A 21778-nucleotide genomic window follows, 5' to 3' on the forward strand; every position below is an offset into this window, starting at 1 on the left:
AAATGGCCTTTCTTTCTAAGTGGTTCGGTAAAAAAACTTCTTCGGAGAAAAGTGGAAAAAACTATTTTACTTAACAAACAAAGTGTATACAAGTATAAAGAATGAATAATATGAAACAGTAGAACTTCTCATTTTGGAGTGAGATGGTAAATTGAGAAAGTTCTTGCTGTGGATGTAGTTTGGCTCTTTCTCAGTCTTTTATCAGTCTTAGTCTTTCTGGCGCTGCTGGAAAATGCTGAGGTCTAGGCCCCAGTGGGCTGTAGGTGCAAGCCCCCAGTGGTTTTTTGGGTTTTTAGTTTAGAGCAGGTTTAAACAGTTTTAAGAAAAAGGAAAAAAAAAAACAGTTTAGGGAACTTTTTTGCCTTAGTTAGCTGAAACTAGCTAAAAGTAAAAAAAATCTTTGTCCTGCAGTCTTTCTAAGCGTCTGCTGAACACCCCATCTGGAGAAGAATGTGTAGGAGTCAAGCAGTTTTCTTAAAATAAATTCTGCGCTTCTCTTTGCTCTTAGAACCAGTCTTAAAGGCACAGAACGTAATATAAAGTACAGATAGAACAGATGATTGGGGATACAACCATCATAAAGTCACCCTAGGACAATGTGCCTTTTAGAACTTTCCAGTATGCCCATAGAGCACTCTGCTTGTTTCAATGTCATATGAAAGAATATGATAAAAGTTTTCATGCTTTTAAAAAAACCCCAACTGTTACCAAAAAAAAAAAAAAAATTATCCTTCCTTCTGTGGGGATTTTTTGGAGGGGTTTTGGTTTTGGTTTGCTTAACTAATAGCTAACTTTCTTCACAGCAAGAAATTATTTATCAGTACCCGATATCTGAGGCATCCCAAAAACTGAAAAGTGTGAGAGGGATATTTCTCACACTGTCTGACATACTGGAAAGTGTTACTGGTACCGAGATTATCAGGTAAAAGTGTTTGAAATGTAATTACTGGTTTTTATTACTTTATACATACATGTACAGCAAACATGGGTCATGCATCAAGTTCTAGACAAACCAGAGTAACTCAGCCTGTTTAGGCAGTAACACTTAAACTACAACAGCATGCCTGAAGTTGGAGTGCTCAGCCTGGATGTAAATTGATTTGGGGGAATTTTGTTGTAGCGGGTAGCAGTGACTAGGATTTTTTGTTCAGTGAAATGATTTTCAATTCCTTTATAACTTCATTGTGTTAACAGAAATGTTTCTGTCTTCATTTTTCTAGTTCCTCCCTTTTCTTATGTGAAAAACTGGTTCAAGTTGTTTACTGGAAAGAATCTGACAAGTTGCTCATCATTGGCCTTCCTGAAGAAAAGTGAGTTTCCATGGAAAGGTTTTGTTCTCCTTTAAATTTTGTGTCCTCAAATTTATTTTGTGTACTCTTCTAACCAAAATAGGCAAGAAAGAGCTTAAAATGTACTCCTTTTACTGTAACTAGTTTTTATGTCTGTGATTCCACTATTTTGACTTTATTCACATCTTTTCATATATCCATTGTTGTAGTTTCTTTTTCATTTCCTCTGAAGAGAGTAAGATCCCAGAAATATTTGTAAGTTAGAAAAGAGTAATATCCTAGGATTTTGTCGACTCAAGTTCTTTGCAGAGACTGCTGAATAACATCAGTAATATTATATATTTACACATTCTAGGAGGACTGCTTGTTCATCATAAAGATGCTATAACCATAGCTGTACGTTTTAATTTTTATTTGTTAGTGTGCCACTTTCTCAGCTGAGGAACATGATTCAAGATGTTGTTAGGACCTTGACATTCATGTACAGTTCTTTGGACAGGTGGGTTCTTTCAGAAGTATTTTTTTTTCAGTCACTCATTTTTCATTGGTGTTCACTGAAAAAGACATATATTAGGATTAATTTTAATATTTCCAGGGAATTTCTTTGCATGTTCCTTTACACTTGTATAAAAACAAGAATTCTGCTGTTCTTGCCTTCTGATTTCAATCTAAACACTAGTAAGACACTGTTCAAGCAGTCTTTGTCACTTCAGAAAGTTTTGTCCTTGATGAGGTTAAATCATTCCCATAATTCAAGTCACTGTGGATGTCAGCAGCACTCTGCAAATGCTATCCTCAGTGTCTGTAAAACATAGGTGTGTGTGTATCAGTGTTACATTTTTAACAGAGTAAACACTCCAGACTTCTCCAGAGTGAGTGTCTGGAGTGCCAAACTCCATTTGGTAGTGTCTTTCTCTGCATTTGGAAATCACGCAAGAGATTTTCATTCTGTCTGTTACCTACATAAAATTGCCCAAGTGGATTAATCATATTCTTGCATTTAATTCAGGGTTAATGTATGTTTGCCATAGTGAACAACAAAGACTAAATCTCAGTTTCCAAAAGGATGAGACTGATGTTTCACCCACCTTAGGTTGCTCTATGACATGTGCTGTAGTACCATACTGGTTTAGTTTGTTACTGGTTTGTAGGTACTGCCTGGATATCAGCCTAGTTGTTTTTTTCATGTTAAAAATGCATCCAAATGTAGTATCGTGCTGTGAAGAGGATTGTGTAGCACTGAGGGTTATAAAAGCAAGCTGCAATTTCTCAGTGTTATTCTAACTTGGGGTTCATGTTTGTCCAGTGCTTTTTGCCAGGTGGAAAATGTTTCTCGCCTGGATCATTTTTTCAACCTGTTCTTCCAGCATGCCCTTCATCCTGCGAGGCTCCAGTCCAGCACCAGCCCCGGTGCTCAGCACCAGGATTCCTGCAGTGCCCTGTTCCTAGACAGCCTCCCAGGCCTGCGCTGGGTGACTCTGCCTCAGGAAATCAAGGTCATGTCCTTTTCACATCTCTCCAGGAAAACTTGGGCATGACAGGCCAAAAAGTGAATGCAGGTGTCTTCTGCTCTTCCTCTCTGATTTACCTGAGGGCTCTGCCCATCCCAGACCGTCCATTTTCCTATAAAATTCAAGTTTGGAGCTACACCACCATTCCCACAGGATTGCTATTGTGAGTGTAGTTTGGTGTTTTCTGGGAAGAGAATAGGAAGAGTAGGGAAAGCAGCCCCTGGTAGGTAGCTATATGCTCGATTTTGACCCTTGAAATATTTTGGCAGGCAGGAAATACTATTCTTGAAGCCCATGTATTGCTCATAATTTAGGAGAGTTATGAATGGCTGTTGTAGAATCAAAATCAATGACATCAACATGTTATTTGTTGACACCAGACAGGTACAGCTTTTCTGCACCATTTCATTGTGCCAGGTTACCTCCATGTTAGAAACTCAGTTGTGCTTTAAGCTGGACTAAGACAAAAGGTGGATCACAGTAAATAACATTTAATTATAACATTAATAACATTTTAGCTGCCAGTCGTAAACCTCACTTTCACTACTTCAATATCTGTGACTCCAGTTTAAAATGTTAGTCTTGTCATGGTAGCATTTGTTTTTTAATGAGTATCTGCTGTGATTTAATGGAAATAGGAACAGCTGGGAAATTTTAAATTCAGAGTTTTCTTTCACGGAGAGACCCAAAATATTTGTAAGTTTGTAGATAACATTGTTAGGGCTAATTCTAGCTATTAGAAAATTATTCTAATCTCAGCTGACCATAAACTCCATTATCCAAACTTATTTCAACAGCAACAGCAACAAAAAAAAATACATTGTAGTCACTGAACATCAAGAGGCTGTACAATGTGAAATTAAACTTGCTTTTCAGAATGGCTCTGGAAAAGGCCCGAGTCTGGATGTCCGTAATGACTTTTCTTCTGCAGTGGCATATTCTGTAATTTATAGGTCTTTACTTGAAGATAACATTAACTAGGACTTTCCTGCATTTCTGTTTTTGTAAGACCTCAGTGTATAATTTTCATGGGAGTGTTTGGAGGGGAAGGGATGAAGGGTTAAAGTCTTTCAATTTACTATCAACAGGGTTTGCAGAATGATTTCAGGTTTGCTGTGCTTCAGTATGAGTTGTCAGGGATGTTGCAAGTTACGCATTAGTCTGTGCCATTGTTTCCAAACAGATTTCTCTTTGCTATTGTGACTTTTTCCCCTGTCTCCTCTAAAGGACAATTGTCTTCTCCTTTATCTTTAGTCACAAACTGATAATGATTTAGTCCTTTCCACCTTGCACTGTAGTTTTTTTTCTACATTTTTATGATTTGTTGATCGAGGGTTTTCCATGCTTTTTTCTTATTTCCCAAGTTTCTGTAGAGAGGCTCTGTTGCGCTTTGATCTCCAGTTTAGCTTTCAGGCTGTTTTTTTCTTAGAAAACAGTAAGTTTTAGAAAACAGCATCATTGATACTTACAACACAGACCTCACTTTCCAGAGGTCTTTGAGATAGTTCCCATTTGCCAGAAAAGTGGTGTTGTTGCAGAGCATGACATTTCTACTTAGTGTTTGGGTGAAGATCTTTCTCTATAATATTCTATAATTAATATTCTGTAATATAAAACTAAAAATGTCGGTTCTTCAGGCAGAAGGCCACTTACATTTTGACTGGGGAAAAGCTGAGAGACTGGTTAGTTGTCGAGTGCCAACAAGCTTGCTGACATTTCTCTGTTTGAAAACTGGCTGAATTTCAGTTAGAGGCAGGCTGTTAACACACAGCCCAAGAAGTTTGTAATTATGTGATTTAGGTTCTTTTCAATAAGTAGCACATTTATGTCATGAGTTTCAGTGCCTAAGACCAAGGAATGTACTCTTATTAAAAATTGAATTAAACAACAGCTCTTGCAGCTACAGAAATAAGGAAGCTTAGAGTAGTTTCAAAAGAACAAAAATAATGTGTGAGAGAGTTTTGGCAACTTCCATAGAGACAAAAAAACTTAAATCCATTGGATAAAAGATTTTTCTGAAAACTCAGTTGGAGTTGTTTGCAAGGTTTGTCTCTAGACCTCGTGTTTTGAAGCCTGCTGAAATTAAGAGTGACATCTCCATTATACCAAACACTGCGGTCAGCAGGCACAAACAGAGAAATAGTACAGTTCAAAGAGCAGGGAAATAGGCAGGGAAGAAGGATTTTTCTTGATTCTGGTATCTCCAGCTGTTCTTGATATTTGCTGTTATTAATAAAAAACAGGTGCAAACTTTTATCCACTCACTTTGTCCTTGTGAATCCCAGCCTGAGATGAGCAAGACAGTGAGGTGTGCTATTACTAGAAATTGATGTGTTGGAAGTCTCAGTTAAAAATTATTTTTTCACTATTTCAGATGGAAATTGACACAGCGCTGAGTGATCTAGAAGCAGCTGACTTTGCAGAGCTGGTAAATATTTTATTTTCCTTTGCTTTGCACAGTGTCTCCCTGCCTTGGTGTCACATTCAGTGATGTAAACAAGCACTATTTGCAAAATCCATCAACTTCTTTTAATCAAGTGGGAGTCAAAGCAGTTTATCCTGAATTTCTCTCCATACTGAATATTATAATAATATAGGATTGGTCACTGAAAATCCATGATTTAATATAATTTAAATCCATAGGATGTCCACAAAAACACTAATTTCAACAGAGGTGATGATTGTTACATTTCTTCTTTGTGTAAATAACTGTCTCCCTCCCAAGCAGTTGTGAACAAACTTGGAAACATCTATGGATAAGGATTTTATTTTCCAGTTTACAGAAGGCAATTACAAATTCTGCTTGTTTTTAATACTGTTAAAGAAGGTAATAGTAATGTAATTTACTTAAGTAACTCTTAGCTTGTTAAGATGGTGTAAACATACTGACTTTTCAGCTTTACTTTGTGATGAAAGAGTTCTCTTGAGCTCATGTTCTGGAACAGTTACTCTAAAATGCTATTCAAAAGAATCCCTGCACTAAACAACCTGGATGGTTATTTACAGAAATCAGTTTTTGTAAGTTACAGTTTATTGCACAGAAATTGATTCCACCTACTTAGCTTAAAATACAATATATTCATCTAAAAACAGTGCTGCTAATGGGAGAGCACTGGGCATTAAAAGATTAATGAATGGGAATACTTTGAGTAAAAAGTCAAAGACTGGAAAAAATGCTTTGACTTTTAAGTTTTACTCTAGGAGGGCCCCTGGTGTCAGTAGTTATGCTAAAGCTACTCTGCTGTTAACTGTGAGAATGAACATATCCTAATAAAGACAGTTTATTAACAGATAACAATTAAATAGAAACTAGGTATTTTGAGCTGAAGTTTTTTAGAGAAAACTGTAATGACACAAAATACAATAATGGAGGCTAAAAACCTGGTATTTCTCTTAACTGCTCAGTATTAACTGCTGTTCTGGTAATAAGAGGTGGTCAAATATGAATGTATTAAAGTATTGATTACAATTGACCAGAATTAGTTCACTTGCATTTGGTAAGTAAAAACACTGAATTCAAAATTATACAATGTTGTTTTTTTTTTTTACCCCCCAACAGTCTGAAGATTATTATGACATGAGAAGATTATATGTGATCCTGGGCTCTTGTCTCTTTTACAAGGTAGTATTGGTGATTTAGATTGAAAGATGAGGAGAATGCATGTAGAAATCTGATTTAGTCTTTCAGAATCTCACAAATCTGAGGTGACTATATGACTGGTTTAAGCATGTATTTCTAGTAACAGATCTAGAGCTCAAACACCTTTACAGAAAAAAATCAGTGTTGGGAAATGATATGTACTGTATCAACAGCAAGAACAAAAATACTTCTTTAAAACTGGAATTTCTTGGTGTGTAATCCAAGGATTGGAAAGAGAGAGCAATAAGAAAGTAGTAAGAGTCAGTTCAACTGAGACTGTAGGATACTCTAATATTAACTCTTTCGTTCATACCCATGTTTTAATAGCAGCTGCTCCATCTTGAATCTGTCTTAAAATCCAAGACTTGAGAAATTGTATTGACAGCTTTTTTTTACTTCGGCCTCATTCATAACTTTATTTCTCTTTGGTAAATGTAGGCAGTGTAATCAGCAGTACAAAGAGGGAGGTAACAACCTTTGCTTTAAGAAAACTTTAATTTTAAGGATTTTATCAGGCAATTCTCATTTGTGCCTGGGGCTGTTATGAGAGAAGTGGAACTGCACAGTATCTACCATGTGTCTTGGTTTGAAAAGACAGGTGTCTGCTATGGAGAGGCAGGCCTCTCTAGGTAATGAGGAATTTGAATCCTTCCCTCCGTGTTATTATAATTTGGAAGATAAAAAAAAAAAAACTTTTCAGTCAGAGCTATGGGGAAAAGGAATAACAGTCCTTTACTAGTAAATATAACAGGACAGACAAAAAACAACAGCAATTATAACAATAGTAGAACAGAACCAAGAACCCCGAGGGCACACGGTGGAAGCTCCGGCGCTGATGGCTGGAAGCCGGGCGCGGTGGACTGTCCTCCGCAGGCAGGGGGTGTCCTCGGCAGGCAGAGGTGGCAGTGCCGGAGAAGCCGCAGCGGCGGGACCCGGGCTCACCCAAAATCCAGCAGGACAGCGAAGAAACTCCGAATTCCTGGATACTCCAACAGATGGTAGAATTCCCAGGACCAGACTCCTTCGTTAACCGTGGACTCCAGCAGCCAGCAGCCCCTGATCTGTGCTCCCCGGAAGACCAGAGACCCCCAACCCCCACCCTCAGCTCTCTCTCCGGGAGGTTTTTTTTCCCTCCCCCAAACTAAGTGATCAGCTTCTTTTTGTCCAGGTTAAGTACTCAGCATTTAGTCTCCTAGCAACTTGGGGGGGGGAGAAATTCTACAGGAGACTTAACCCTCAACACCATGACAGCACTCCAGCTGTAAAACCCTTAGTGCTAGAACCACTGTACTCTGGATCTTCTTTGAAAGTTGTATTAATTCCAGTGAAAGCTTACTATTTTTGGAGAGAGAACAAAATGAGAATTCGAGGACCTTAACACTGTAGCTGTTTTGCAAGCTGGGAAAGCCCAGATCACCTTTGATAACTTGCATATATGCTGATGGTTGATTTGTTTATATTTAGTGTTTTGATTATTCAGATGAGGCCCAAAAGCTCAGTGTTGTACAACTGTACACCCAAAAGAGTCTATGGCCAGAAACCTTAGGATCTCAGTGCAAGTGGAGCAGGGATAGCTCTGTATGAAAAGTACTCTAGAAGTGCTGCATGCTGGTGTTGTGTTTCTCACTGAACACACTTCCTTTCCTGTGTTTAATGAAGGGATACTTGATTGGTAATCACTTGCCAAAGGAAGACCTTGTGGATGTGGGTTTCTATTGCCGGCACTACTGTCTGTTACCCCTGGCAGCAGAGCAAAGGATTGGGCAGTTAGTGATTTGGAGGGAAGTGTTCCCGCAGCATCACCTTCAGCCCTGTCAAGAGTCAAGTTTGACAGGATACAGGGAACCTGAAGCAAGATACTTCTTACTGATAGTTGGCTTGGTGAGTTAATGCTGCAGTATGCCCGTTCTCCGAGGCTGTCTTTTGCTATTGTGAGTTGTCTGTTCACTAGATCAACACTTTCCATGCATTTCGTTGGGTATTTTTTTAAAATACTCAAACTGTAGCTGTTTCATGGGATAGAATTTCCCAGGGAGTAGTATTATTTATACATCTACAAAGCTTGCATATTTTAATATAAATTCTCATTGGTTTATGCCTTATTCACTTCAGTTGAAAATATTTCTACCTTCATTATCTTGTCTTTTCAGACAGCTTGCATCAGAAATGTCTGGTTTTGGTGAAGCAAACTGATGCGTTTGTAAGCAGTCTTTTACGTTTGCATCCTCTGTATTTACAGAGACACTTTGTCCTCTGTGTCCTGCTGGAGGCAGGGGGCTGTGCATCCAGAGCTATTGGGAATCCAGGACCAGACTGTATCTATGTGGATCAGGTCAAAGCCACCATACTCCAGCTGGAAGGAATAGATGCCAGCATAGAGGAAAGTCTGGATTCTCCCTCCATCCCACCGTTAGCCTGTGCCGACTGGTTCCTACCTGCAGCACGGGACAGGCTGGAGAGCCTGAGTACCTCACCAATGCTGAGCAAGCTGCAGAACTCCTGCAAGCCTGGGAGCACTTCTGAGAGCAAGAGGAGCCTCTGTGGGGACGCTTCTCACAGCACGCAGAAGCAGAGCCCCCCGAGGGGCAGCGGGGGAGCCGAGCAGGGCAGCGAAGGGCCCACAAAGAAGGAAAGCACCAATCCACAATCTGTGGTGGAGCAGGTCAGAGAACATGGGCAGAGAGAATGGATAAGGTTCTGGGGGGCTTGAGGAGAGGGCAGTTCATTCAAACTCAGGTAGCTTTTATAAAAAACACACTATAAAAGATTAAATCCCTCTAATTTGGTAGAAAATACTTCTGTTGCCTTGGGAAGCTCTGAGTCAGCTTCAGAGCCATCAGAGTTTTTTATTTTATCATTCCTTGTAAATATTTGGGGATTTCACACGACTGAAGTGGGCATAGCTGAGCTGAATAAAACAGATAGAATTGGAGAATATCCCCAAAATAACCGATCAAAACTAATTGTTATACAGCTGTACAACTGCTTCTAACCAAGTTTAGTCTAAAATAGGCTATAAAATACATTTATATAAACTGATATAACCAGGCCTTATTAAACATGCTACATTTTCCTTTCTGTTGGTTTGGTTGGATTCTGTTCTTTCTTTAGCTGTGTGTTCTCTGTTATTTCATCTGTCTGCTTGTTTTTCAGGCCACTAGGAAAAAACACACCCTGCTCAACCCATTTCATTCAGGAAACCTTAAAAAAAACCCTTCAGAGAAAGATACAGAACTTCTTAATGCTATCAAGTAAGAAATGATTTTTATTGAGTAATTTCACTTTTTAAAGGCCATGCTTGGATTGGTTTTTGAATATACACAAATCACAGAAGTCCCTGCATGATTTTATTCCAACCAAAGCTTTGCCATGCAAATATTATCACAAGTAAATCTGTTAAACTGAGAGCTTAATTAAACATAAAAATTTGAAATAGTACAATAAAAGATAACTGTTTCTGAATAATGTCTGTATTGTGCACACATGTCCCATATCTGTGTGACCTTGTAATTTCAAGTGGAAGTTTTTAGACCACACATGTACTTACCTTGTGCCTCCATGTTGTCTCTAGGTAGGTGTACAATGAACAAAGATTTTATTTCACTTTCCTTTTTTGGGGACAGTTTTTGAGAACACAAGTGCAATGCCTAACTGGCACCACAGTTTTTTAATTTGTTGGGGTTTTTTAATTGAGTATTACAGTCAAAATTAGCAGGATTTCCTTGGTGTGGAGATAGGAACCTTTTGAATGCCTGTATCCATTTTGTACCCTACTGTGATTAGAAAAACAATTCTGCCTTAAGAAACAAAAGCTGCAAATTATTTTAGTTTTTTTTAATATGAATTCTCCAATATTTTTAAGGTTGACATCAGGTCCTGAGAATACCCTCTTCCACTATCTGTCTTTGGAGACGATGCAAGGAATCTTTATTACTCCAACTCACAAAGAAGTAGCACAGCTCGGTGGCTCCATCCACCCTCAATTAATTGAGAATTTCTACCAGTGCTGCCTTTCAATTCGTTCCATTTTCCAGCAGTCCATGAGGAAAGAGGTACAGAAATTTGTATTTCTCTTTGTCCAATCACATTCTCAAGTCAGTATTTCAAGATTCTTTTCACTTCATTATTTCAGTGGTTCACGAGCAGGCTGTATTTGCATGTCTGCAGACTCTAAACCAAAGTGGAATGCTGTCATTTGTATTTTTTAGATCCTAAAGTGACAATTCAAGTGAGTTAAGTGAGAAAAGGGGAAATAACATTACAAATTGAATGAAGGCAAGTTTGCAAATAGCAGCATAGTTTTTCTTTAATATTTCTTTGATGTTACTGAAGAAGTCATTTCTGGCTAGACCCTTGTAAATCTAGGAATTTTTAAGTGTTAAAAATAGTGTTAATTTGGTGGATTGGTCATGTGACACTGGGGTTTGGCTGAGTAGGACCTTGGCAAGGAGCCATGTGTTTTTGGCATGTCTCTTGGGAGGTGTAGAAACCCAAAAGCAAGCAGAGAGAATAAATGAGTATTTCTGAGCATCAAATTGCCTTTGGCTACAGCCATTAAATAGACATTTTATAGTTCAAGCCATAAAAACAGAGAATCAGAAATAACTGATGGACACATCTCTTTCAGTGAAAATTGGTGTAGTCTTTTGCATATCGGCTCCAGCAAGTAATGCTGAAATTGGCAGGAGGAGAATGTAAAATAATAAACAGAAATTTGCTTTGTTCATAGTGCATGACAAGAAAATCAAATGGAGAAATGTACTATTATACTGTGTATTCTTTTTCATCTGCTAAATATTGTTATGATTTAGGATCCAGAGAACTGCACCAGTAATGCAACGTTACTGTAAACTGATTGATAATTAACTCTGCCTCAATTTTTGAGAACTGAAAATTCACAATTTAACATTTAAAATGTGTACAGGAATCTTGAATAAATCTTAAATTGAGCAAAAATAAGCTCTGTAGTCTTAAACCCTAAAATAGGATGTTTTGACATCATATTTTCTAGATCTTCAGCCCCTATATCTTCAATATTGTAGGCAGACTGAACGTTGTGGTTTCTGCATCTGCATATGGCAGACAGAAGTTCCTTGAATTGTTTTCTAAAAAAACCTTTTCTTTCACCTTTGAAACAACTGTTTCACTGGCAGATCCAGAGACAAACTGGAATTTTTGCAAGGTTTACTCAAAAGCTCTGCTCAAAACATAGCTCTAAAAGCTGGAGAAAACACAAAAATGTCTTTATTTTCTATGCTTTTATGCCCTCATACTGAGTAAGAGTCAGAAAATGCTCTGAGCAAAGTGCTTCAGCTGTTTATTTACAAAAAGAAATTCTTGCCTGGCCAAGTTTATTCAATAGACTCTTACTATCACAGCTCTTAATTAGGGAGGCACACAGAGAAGAAAAGATGCGAGCTTTACCTGTTGTAACACACTTTTAAAAAGTGCTGTAGTAACTCAGATGTCTTATTAGAAAAACAGTGTTTAGCTAGAAGGCAAAAAGTCAAAAAAAGGGAGCACGTGTCTATTTCCAACTTGTGTAACAGTGGAAAAGCCTTTTGATGCCAAGGTAACAAAACTGGAGAATTGCATCATGTAAGCAAGTTAATCATATCTTCTAAGCCTGGCTTTTTGACAAGAGAATCATCCATCAGAGCATCTTGAACAAATCACATGTTGTTATTTGCTCATGTTTATGTCAACTACTATGTCTACTAACATTTCACTTATTGTTTTACAGAAAAAGAAAAAGGCAGGCACTGGGATTTCTGAATTTAGTAAGGCAGCTGAGGACCCATGTCTGGTAAGAGAATATGGACTTCTGTTCGAGTGCTCTCCTGAAAACTGGAGTGACCAGAAGAAACCACCACCAACAATGAACTACTGGGTCGTGGGGTAGGTTTAAAGACAAATTTCACCTTCAGTTTTTCATTTTGACTATGCCATTGTGTTCTTTAAAAATAAATTCAACTTTGTAAAAAAAACTGTTGCACATCACAAGAATACTTGAGCTGACTGACTGAGGTAGCTTTAATTTAAGGGGACTGGGAAGTTGCATTAATGTGAATTTCCACCTTTAACAGTTGCTGAGTCGATATTAACAAATGAGGTGAACAGTTATAATTACTGTTTCATTATAAAAGAGGCTTTTTCATTGGGAAGAAAAATGTTTAAAGAGAAAAAAAGAAAAATAATCATTTCCCACCATGAATGTATGTAACTGCAGTTCATGTAGAAAAATTTAAATCTTTAATTAAAACATTCAAAAATGCTTATGCTACTGTTGATATCTTTTAAAAAATATAAATTATAATGCTCATGAATTAACAGCTTCTGTATTTTAGCTCATCCCATCCAATGAGCTCTTCTTTAGCTCTAGAAGAGCTCATTGGATGAATATGTAGGAATGTAACTACCCAGATGTTACTACATTTAAAAATTAGTAAATATGTGAATCCTGAGGCTTGCTCCCAAGGACCTTAATTGCAGCTTGTAGCCCAGAAACCCCGATTGCTGCAAATAGACCAGTAACACAGAAGATCCTGAAAACCTGAAGACTTTTTTCCCTACACAGCATTAAAAAAACTGAGTAGAGAATAACTTGATTTAAAAATCCAGTGTATTGAAAGAGGTAAAGGAACGCAGGACAGGCACCGAAATTTGCCAACTGTCTTAGACAGCCACTTGTTTTTTAACTTCCTACTGAAACCTCACAGTACAACCAGAATCTACCATTTGAGGAGAAAAAAAATAACACCTGTGATGATTTTCTTCTTTTTCTTCTTTCTTTTTTTTCCCCAGGAGACTCATTCTCCATCCCAAACCTCAGGAGTGTTATGTGTGTTTCCATGACTCAGTGACAGAGGCTGCTGTGGAACTGGCCTTTAAACTGTCCTTTGGCTTAGCTGCATAGATGAGCTTCCTGCACACTCAGGCATGCTGCACGGTGGTGGTAATTCTTTAAAGTATCCCCTATAAATGGAAACTAACTCAATTTGGGTGCCACCCATGGGGTATCTTTGAAATGCTTTAAAAAAAATCAAATACATTGTGGTATGATGCAGTTAAAACTTCAGTGGTGCTTCTATTGAGCTCATTAATTGAATACTTAAAAATATGTCAGAGGACCAGAGTTCTTATTACTGTCACTTTTTTTTTTGTCCTGGTCATAACTTTATTATGTGAAAACACCATATAAGTTGTAGGTTCACTGCTGTTCCGGCAACGTGAAATCGTAAGCTGATCGTCAAAGTACTCTATGAACATGGAAATTGGTGATGGAGGAAAAAAAAAGTTCTCCAATTAGTTAAAATTTTGTGCCTCCAAGGGCCTGAAAAATGCTGAATGTTTTCAGTAGCACTGGGTTAATCAAAACAGAGAAATCTTTTAGACAATTCCTGGCACTTAGCCTCACAAAACTAATGGCTTACCAGTTCTGCTCTCCTGGCACACTTGAGGACTATAGTTTGGTTGATGTTTTACTTGAATCCGTGAATTTTAACTATAAATAATACTTATATTTGTTAAAATGCAATTTTGAATACAGAAAGAAAGATGGGGGACGGGCAGGCAGGGTGGTTTCAAGATGTACAGGGACTTGGCTTATTTTATATTCATAATTTCATAATAAAAATGTGTATTTGTTAAAGAAGAGTAAAGCTTTTTTTTTCTCTTAATGTATTTTCTCTTTTATTATTTTATTCTATTTGTTTTTTATGAGTGCTTTTCATAAAATGCATAATTAGAATTTCATTTTAAACAAAGAGATCAAAAACTTTAAGTCTTCAGGAAAGCAAATTCGATTTCATGGGTTCTCATGACCAAAGCTTTGGATCTTGTTTTCACTAGCAAATTGACACAGTTTGGGGTAGTCCTAAAACAGTCAGTCAAATGCTTGCAGTGCTCACAGCCTGATTCACAGCTTGTCTCGATCACTCAACAGTTGCTTTAGTTCCAAGCAGCAGAAGTCTTAGGCCTGAAATGCACGGGTATGACTGAGGACTTGGTTAATCAGCATCCTCCAGGATTTATGGTTCCTAGCAGATGAGCAGCAGTATTTCAATCTGAGGCATACAAATCACAGCAGAAGCATGTTAGCTGTGTTCCCCCTGTATAAATCAAGTGATGTGAGAGTTACACTGTTACACCTCTCAAAGGGCTGAAATAAGTGAGGTTTGGCTATTAGATTTCCTGATGGATGGAAGAAGGAACATGGAGGAAAGCAAGCAGTCTTTGCTGCAGTGCTTTTATCTTAGTGTCCAGGAGAACCCTCTCTGTAGAAATTGCTTCACTGCTGTAGACTCCAGGACGGTGTGGATGAATGTAGAAGAGAGATCTCTGAAGTTGGGTTTTAGAAGATGAGGTTTATTGTAAAGGATATGAGGCCTTGCTCTGAGCTGCCAGGCGCAGCTCGTGACAAGGCCTAGGGAGGTGGGGGAAGGGAGAGGTAGGGAGTGGGGGAGAGGAAAGTCCTCGGGGAAGGGTACCAGGCAAAGAGAGAGGGGAAAGGGGAAAGAGCAAAGAGAGCATCCAGCCTCCTTGGGACCCCTTATCAGGGGGCTTCAAGGTGGGCTGGAACAGGACTTGGGCCAATGGGGTTACAGATACCTGATACTTCAGGGGAGGGTTACAGGTGTGGGATGAACCATACATTGGGGTTGAGACAGGACATTCCATTTGACCTCTGGGTCTAGCTGCAGGTGACCTTCAGCTGGTCACATAACTGTCTTCCCAGACATCCAGTAGCTAGGACATCTCAAACATCAAAACTTACTTTCAATTCTATCTCACTTACAGGTTTCACATTCTCAGAATCTAAGCAATCATATTTATAGGGCTTTCTGGCTTCATCCTCCCCAACACCTCTCTTTAATTAAGAAGAATAATGCAATTCTAAAAGTTCCATCAAGTTTCTGATACCTGTATAAGCTGTCAGGCATTGCTGTAAGATGGGGTGTGAGCACCCTCTCTGTCAGACAAAATGTGTAAGGAGGTTGCTTCAGGAAAGCAATGTCTTCACAGCCCTGAAAATACTCTGCTCTTCTGCACTCTCCATACGTATCCCTAGTCCTAGAAATGGATGAAGGAAGGAAGTTGAAAATCTAACCTATTTCTCATATTACTGATGTTTCACTCATAGTTTGAGATTTTCTAGTGCTAACACCACATTCACATGCTGTTGGTAAGTTTCAAAATAAACCTCTATTTCCAAAGAGAAGTGCTTGAAAAAGAAAGGGCCTGAAAAGGAAGATTTTGGCCTTTGTTGCAGCTCATACCAAATAGAATAGATACTGTATAATAGCCTTGGTGTAGTATAAACTTTGGAAATTTTAAAACATTTAGTTATTTTTAAAAATCTATTTCTTTCTCTAGAATTTTTGGCACTGATAGTTTGGCAAATGTTACACAGTATTTCCCAACACAGGCTCTAAAGGTTGCTTTTAAGGACAAATGCAAACATATTTTTATGTCCAAAGGGGATAAAGGAAAACAGGTAAAAATAACCTTTTGCATATTAATTTTAATAAACTAGATCTGGTCAAGAGCTGTGCACTTCTTTCCCTCAGCATGGCTGTTAATTAGTGGTGGTAGAAAGAGGCAGGTTTCCTGTGTAGCTTATTGTTGCAGCAATAAAATCTGAGGTTTGATCTTAAATTATTAATGACTTCGTGAAGTGCCCATAAATGTCCTTCCATTCAGATGGATTCCTGAGAGGCACATAGGCCAACACCCATGGAATTAATTACAAGAGATCTTGGTCTTGGAATATGAAGTGTTGATACTGGCATTTGGCAAATTGCATAAAATTCACTCATATCAGCAGAATGGAAAATAAATTCTTCATATCTGATTCGTTTAATGTGAAAATAGGTGGAAAATCTGCTTCATTTGTCTCTGTCTTAAGTTATCTCTTTCAGGATTTCTTTGATTAGGTTTTAAAAATATAAACAGAAATCCAGTGTTCTGTGATTTCTCTGGTTGACAGTTCTTAACTACAGTGCCAGAAAGTTTCCTTGCCACAGGCTTTTCTGGTAGTGCTGACAAGGAGGAATTCTGTCACTCACTAGAGTTTGATTAACCTCCCGATATCGCATGCAAATTCTTAAGCAGTCCTTTTTCAATTACAGTCATCTTGTATATAAAGAGTGTAAGGTGGTTTTCTTTCTTTCCTTACAGTGGAAAAAAGTAAAACAGGCATTGTGTAAATAACACTGTTTATAGTTCTTAAAATCTCCCTTCCATCTCCTGGAAGTGCTTCCAGATAGCTCACATGTGTATGAGCTCATGATTCAAATTTCAGAAACATTCCATGGATAACTCTCAAGATTAATTTCCTTAGAAGTACCATATTTAGCAAAGTGGCATATCCACTGTTGAAGCTCAGGGTCTTTGGATGCTTTCTTACATGTTCTGTTCAGGACAGGAAATGGAATACTACAGCTGTGGAGTTGTTCCCAAACTGGCAAATAAAAAGTGATTTGGGGTACATCGACATGGTCTGCATTTACTACACAAGATGTACCCCTGATGCAGTTACAGCCAGTACAGCTATGTCAGAGCTGTAAAAAATTAAGTAAAATGTTTCTTCTACTGTGATCAGCTTTTACAAGTGAAAATATAAAAAAACCTCAGTGTAGGAATTGTTCTGAGACTGTCATGTTTCCTGATTATTTTGTAAATACAGTGTTTTGGATAGATCTTGTTCTTTGTGCTTTGAAGTTTCATTTAGTACAAAGGTCGGTATTCTAATATTGTGATGCTGTGTTTTCATAGCTGTTTACAGCAATCTTTGTGTTTCAATTTTGGAAGGGCATTTTGGCAAACCTGGCTGTTGGCAGAGCAGCAGGAGCAAGATCCACTGAGATCAGCTCAGTTGTTCAGAGCATGGTGCTCACACTGGGGAAGGCAGTGAAATCTCTGCAGTGGCAGTGCCAGGCTTACCTGATGTGCCTCAGGTATGATATGTACTTCACTCTAGAGGCAGACCAATGAACAATAGTTTTAGAATCCTTTCTGTTCCTTAAAAAATTACCAACGTGCAATTAAAAGCATAAAAGTTATAGAAAATGCACAATCTTTAAAGAAGAAGAGTGAAAGAAAATTCTCTGGAAATAGTGCTGTAGCACAGCTCTCAGTTTTGCATTTGTTTTGATTCTGTAGGGAGAAGTTTTAACTGAATTTTGCCAACTTTGGGTACAGAAACCAGAGGAATTTAGTTTTTCCTAACAAGATATTATGGGGTGTAATTTAAAGAATTCATGACCATCCTTGTTCTGTATGAAGAATATCAACTGAAGATTTTCTCAACTGGAGATGATTTCTGGGTAGTTTATGTCTATTTCATTCATTCAAATAGGTGAAGTTAATTTCTTGAAAAGTGGGTCTGGAAGGCTTCGTAGTACAGAGAGAAATCTCTGCTGTCTCTGGGGTTGTTGTCTTTCCTGATTTGCCTGGAATGGACAACTTAACTCTGGTTCTTGTCTCTAGAAGGTTATCCCAGGAACTGGCTGCTTTGCTTCATCTGTTGCTTCCTATGCCTTGTACTTGGGCTGAATTAATAATTTTGTGATGCCTTTGGTATAAGAAGATGTACAGTTTGGAGTTTTCCCTTCAGAGGTTGGTTTATTCCCTGCCATGTTTTTACCTGTAGAGAATCTGAAGAGCTGGAAAACAGATTAAAAATCTACACATAGAATTTTAACTTTTTTAGCTTTGTCACATCGATTTTTTTAACTTTTGCTCCACTATAGGGAAAAGCTGAAACAAGTAATGCTTCCCATACATATGAGCAAGAATGTGTGGACAGGAAGTGAAAGCACGGTATTCCGTAGAAAAAATTCTTTCCAGAGAAAGGGCAAGACAATTTGATCCCTAAGGATTCTGCTGAATGACAGCAGCACTGGAATGGTAGTTACTTAACCTGGAAAGTGTTTCAGCAAGTGGGAGCCACTGCCTGTTTGAATACACTGTCTTCACCCCTCCCTGTTTCTATGCTTTGTTAAAAACAAAGACAAAGCAATGATCTCCTCTGTTTCAGTGTCTCAGTTGTGCAGGCAGTCTGTACTGAAAAGCACAGTGTCTGCATGCATAACAATGTGCATAAATTTCTTTTCTATTATTTGCTGCTGAGCAACAGTTTCAGGAACTGGGGACTGGCTTATTAAAATTACAAATACAAATGGACTTCCCGGCCTGTACAGGGAATCACTCTGCACCAGGCTTTCAGTTTTGGATGTTACGGGCACCATTAAGGTAGCTTTTACAAACAGAAGTGAACACCTTTTAAATCTTTATCATCACATTTATTATGCACCAATGAGGGTGTTAGCAACAGCTTTTCCCCTTACAGTTATTTGTGCTCGACAGACTTATTAGGGAAGAACCAAGTTTTTCAACAGTAGGATTGACAGTACAGAAACTGATCAGAATTACATTTCTTATCTGCTGGATCTGATGTGCAGTTTACAGAACTCGTACAAGCTTCCAGTCTTTTTGGTGAAAGTATCTTCAGCTCACAGCACTGTGAAAGCTTTTAATAGAAAACTAGGATTGGCCTTCCTTTTCCTACCCAGAGCCAGATATTTGGAGTAGGACAGGTTTGAGGGTAGAATAATTTTACTAGGTTGGTCAGTAGCATTTGAAGTACATTTAATAATACAAAATCTTGCTGTGAAGATTATCTTCAAACAAACAATTTAAAAAACAAAACACAAAAATGCTCTTGAGAAACCAGGACTTTGTTCCCTGCATCCCTGAGGAAGTTTTGCCACCCAACAGCAAGAAAGAGTTGATAGTTCTAAAGTGTTTTGTTTCAAGGATCTTCTCTAGTGGTATTCCGGGAAGGCGAAAGAAAATCTGAATAAATGTTGGCATAGAATTTGCTTAGGTCATTTCAGAAAATGCCAGGGATACTTAAATTCCTACATAAGGCCCTGCATACCTCTGGTAATCTGTCCTAAATATCACCAGCCCTGAAGCTTACCACCTTAGCACTACTGGCATCTTCCTTTAACACTAAATGTGATTTCACTGTTCTATGCTTTATCAGAGCAGCAGGCCTACACTCCATGCTGGTTTTATTTCAAAGTGCTGTGCCTCTGGAGGCTTTACCAAAGAATTGACTCTGTTTCTAGTCATTAACTTACCACCAGGACAGAGAAGAGTATCAAGATTATTACAAATATAATTTACAAAAAATTAGAGTAAGATAATGGATTTACTGGCAGAAAATATGAGAATAAGAGGATTTAAATGTGTTGTGGGTGTATAAATGTATTTTGTGAGTGATCCTTTTTTCATTCACATTGTTCTGAAGGTACAAATGAAGCTGATGAGTACGATTTTAACAACTTCTTATGATGCTGCTTATTCTGATCCAAGTGGAGGCCTTGAATTAAATATAGCACCTCTTATTTCTCCAGATAAGACTGTATTTTCCAGATGGGATAACTTTCTGGAACAACAAGCATACTACAGTTGCTGCTTTCAGCAAAACAGGTTTCTGTCAGCTAAGCAGCAACAGCCATTATCAAATAGGCTCTCATTTGCATATGTTCATGTTGATCCAAAACAAAATATGCTGAATGCTCTTTAGCTATGTTATGACACTTGTTTTTTTTGATCATGTGAACATATATTTCATATGTGTGTCTCACTGGCTTAAAGTAGACAAGGCTGTCTTTCTGCCATTATGGAGAACCTAGAACTTTACCTTGACACTCCAAGTGGATTTGATTTCAGATGTAGCAAAGTTAAATCTTCAATATTAGTTAAAAAATAAATAAATAAATAAAATTATATTCTCTCCACTAGAATTTGACATAATGAGAGGGATTTGGATTTGTCTCTCCCAAAAAAAAAGTGCATGTTTTTTGCTAATCAAGACAAAAAAACAGTGCTAGTTCCTAATACAGCCCTTAATATGTTTTAGAGGACTCTACTGATCACTAATGAACTGCAATCTACTTGGTATAAAACTATTTCACTTATACTAAAGAAGGGAAAAAAAATGAGCTGTTGCAAGTTTTAATAGCATTGAAAGAATTCAGACCACCCTTAGGGATTGGGAGTGACCTCATTTAATTCCTAAGCCTTCTATTTGCCCAGTAGAGCTTAAAAGAAGCATCAGAAGAAGGATCACAGCTTTTCTAAATTCAGCCATTGGTACCAACTAACAGTGTGATAGCCAGATAAATATTTAATAGTCAAAAAATTCTCCTTTGGAGTGATCCATTAGGAGAAAAGTTCTTTACTACAGAAAGACCAATGAATCCAAGGAAATATTTCCTTGCCTTTTATTTGAAATTCTCAGTGTTTCTATTTTGTTCGTACTAAAACACTGAAAAGGCTCTTTTACCTGGCTGGCAGCATTTTAAGCCAAAACACAGCCCAAAACCACAAAGAAAACATAAAAAGCCAACACCTAGAACACTTAGTACAGTATCGATTGAGAAAATTAAAAATAGTTGAGGATTCTTCTCAGTATTGAGGATAAATCTTAGCATGTACATAAATGAGAAGACTGTTATTTCTGAGGTAATAATTTTCAAGAGGGAAACAAAAAGTTATTTATAAGTTACAAGTTATCAATACTCCACAAATCTTGTGGATAACTTAGGATCCAAAAGAAGCATTTAGGAGGCATTTAAATGTCTGGTTTAAAGAAATTAAGGCCAGCAGTGTTCCTAAGATTTCACCTGAACCATTAAGTTTGACATGAAACTTGGCTCATGGCGTTTGTACAAGTATTTTTTGAGCTGCTAAAATACCAGATATGATCCACAGGACAGGAGTTGGAAAGACTGGGGCAGCCCCAGGCCCAAGATTGCTACAGAGGCAGTCGATGATGAGCAGTGGGTCTGTGCTCAGGCAAGTCTGTGGCTTTTCTGGCTGGAGTGAGTTTTGTTCATACAGACTAGGCATCAGCATGACACTGAAGCACACAGACGACTTTGAAGAAATGCCTCCAAGAGTTGGCTTGCCCTGCTTGTACTCTCATCTCCAACTCTTAACAAAGCAAATAAAAAGTCCACTGACAGTTTCAAAACAGCTGGCTTGGGTTGCACAACCAAACAAGAGCATCTGCATTTAACCTCTTTGCCCTCGAGGTTTCTCTTCAGTCGGGACCACTCTTTTTCTAACGGGGGTGGTAAGAGCAGAGCAGGAATTGAAACTGGGGGATCCACCTCCCTGGCTTCTTATAGATGGGACCGGACCTGGTTTGCCTTTCTGATCCTAATCCTAATAAGTAAAAATGAGAAAATTGAGGCAGATAGAGTAGTTGCGTTACAAATAATTCTGTGTACCAGTGGTTTCTCTTGCCTCTGGAGGTTTTA

General features: G+C 38.1%; 1 protein-coding gene across 1 annotated transcript in view; it reads left to right on the top strand.

The window, feature by feature from the left end:
* INTU (inturned planar cell polarity protein) overlaps positions 1-14117 on the top strand; it is a 39381-nt gene extending 25264 nt beyond the window's left edge. Inside the window, exons 5-16 of the mRNA XM_040065568.1 lie at positions 804-922; positions 1221-1310; positions 1711-1788; positions 2596-2785; positions 5175-5228; positions 6360-6422; positions 8100-8321; positions 8680-9102; positions 9594-9691; positions 10303-10492; positions 12184-12338; positions 13245-14117. Of these exons, the coding sequence (XP_039921502.1) occupies positions 804-922; positions 1221-1310; positions 1711-1788; positions 2596-2785; positions 5175-5228; positions 6360-6422; positions 8100-8321; positions 8680-9102; positions 9594-9691; positions 10303-10492; positions 12184-12338; positions 13245-13356 (1794 nt within the window). The 3' untranslated portion in view covers positions 13357-14117. The remainder of the gene's footprint in view (positions 1-803; positions 923-1220; positions 1311-1710; positions 1789-2595; positions 2786-5174; positions 5229-6359; positions 6423-8099; positions 8322-8679; positions 9103-9593; positions 9692-10302; positions 10493-12183; positions 12339-13244) is intronic.
* The last annotated feature ends 7661 nt before the right edge of the window (positions 14118-21778 follow it).

Source organism: Hirundo rustica, chromosome 5, assembly GCF_015227805.2.
Source record: "Hirundo rustica isolate bHirRus1 chromosome 5, bHirRus1.pri.v3, whole genome shotgun sequence".
In the NCBI taxonomy this organism is placed as follows: Eukaryota; Metazoa; Chordata; class Aves; order Passeriformes; family Hirundinidae; genus Hirundo; species Hirundo rustica.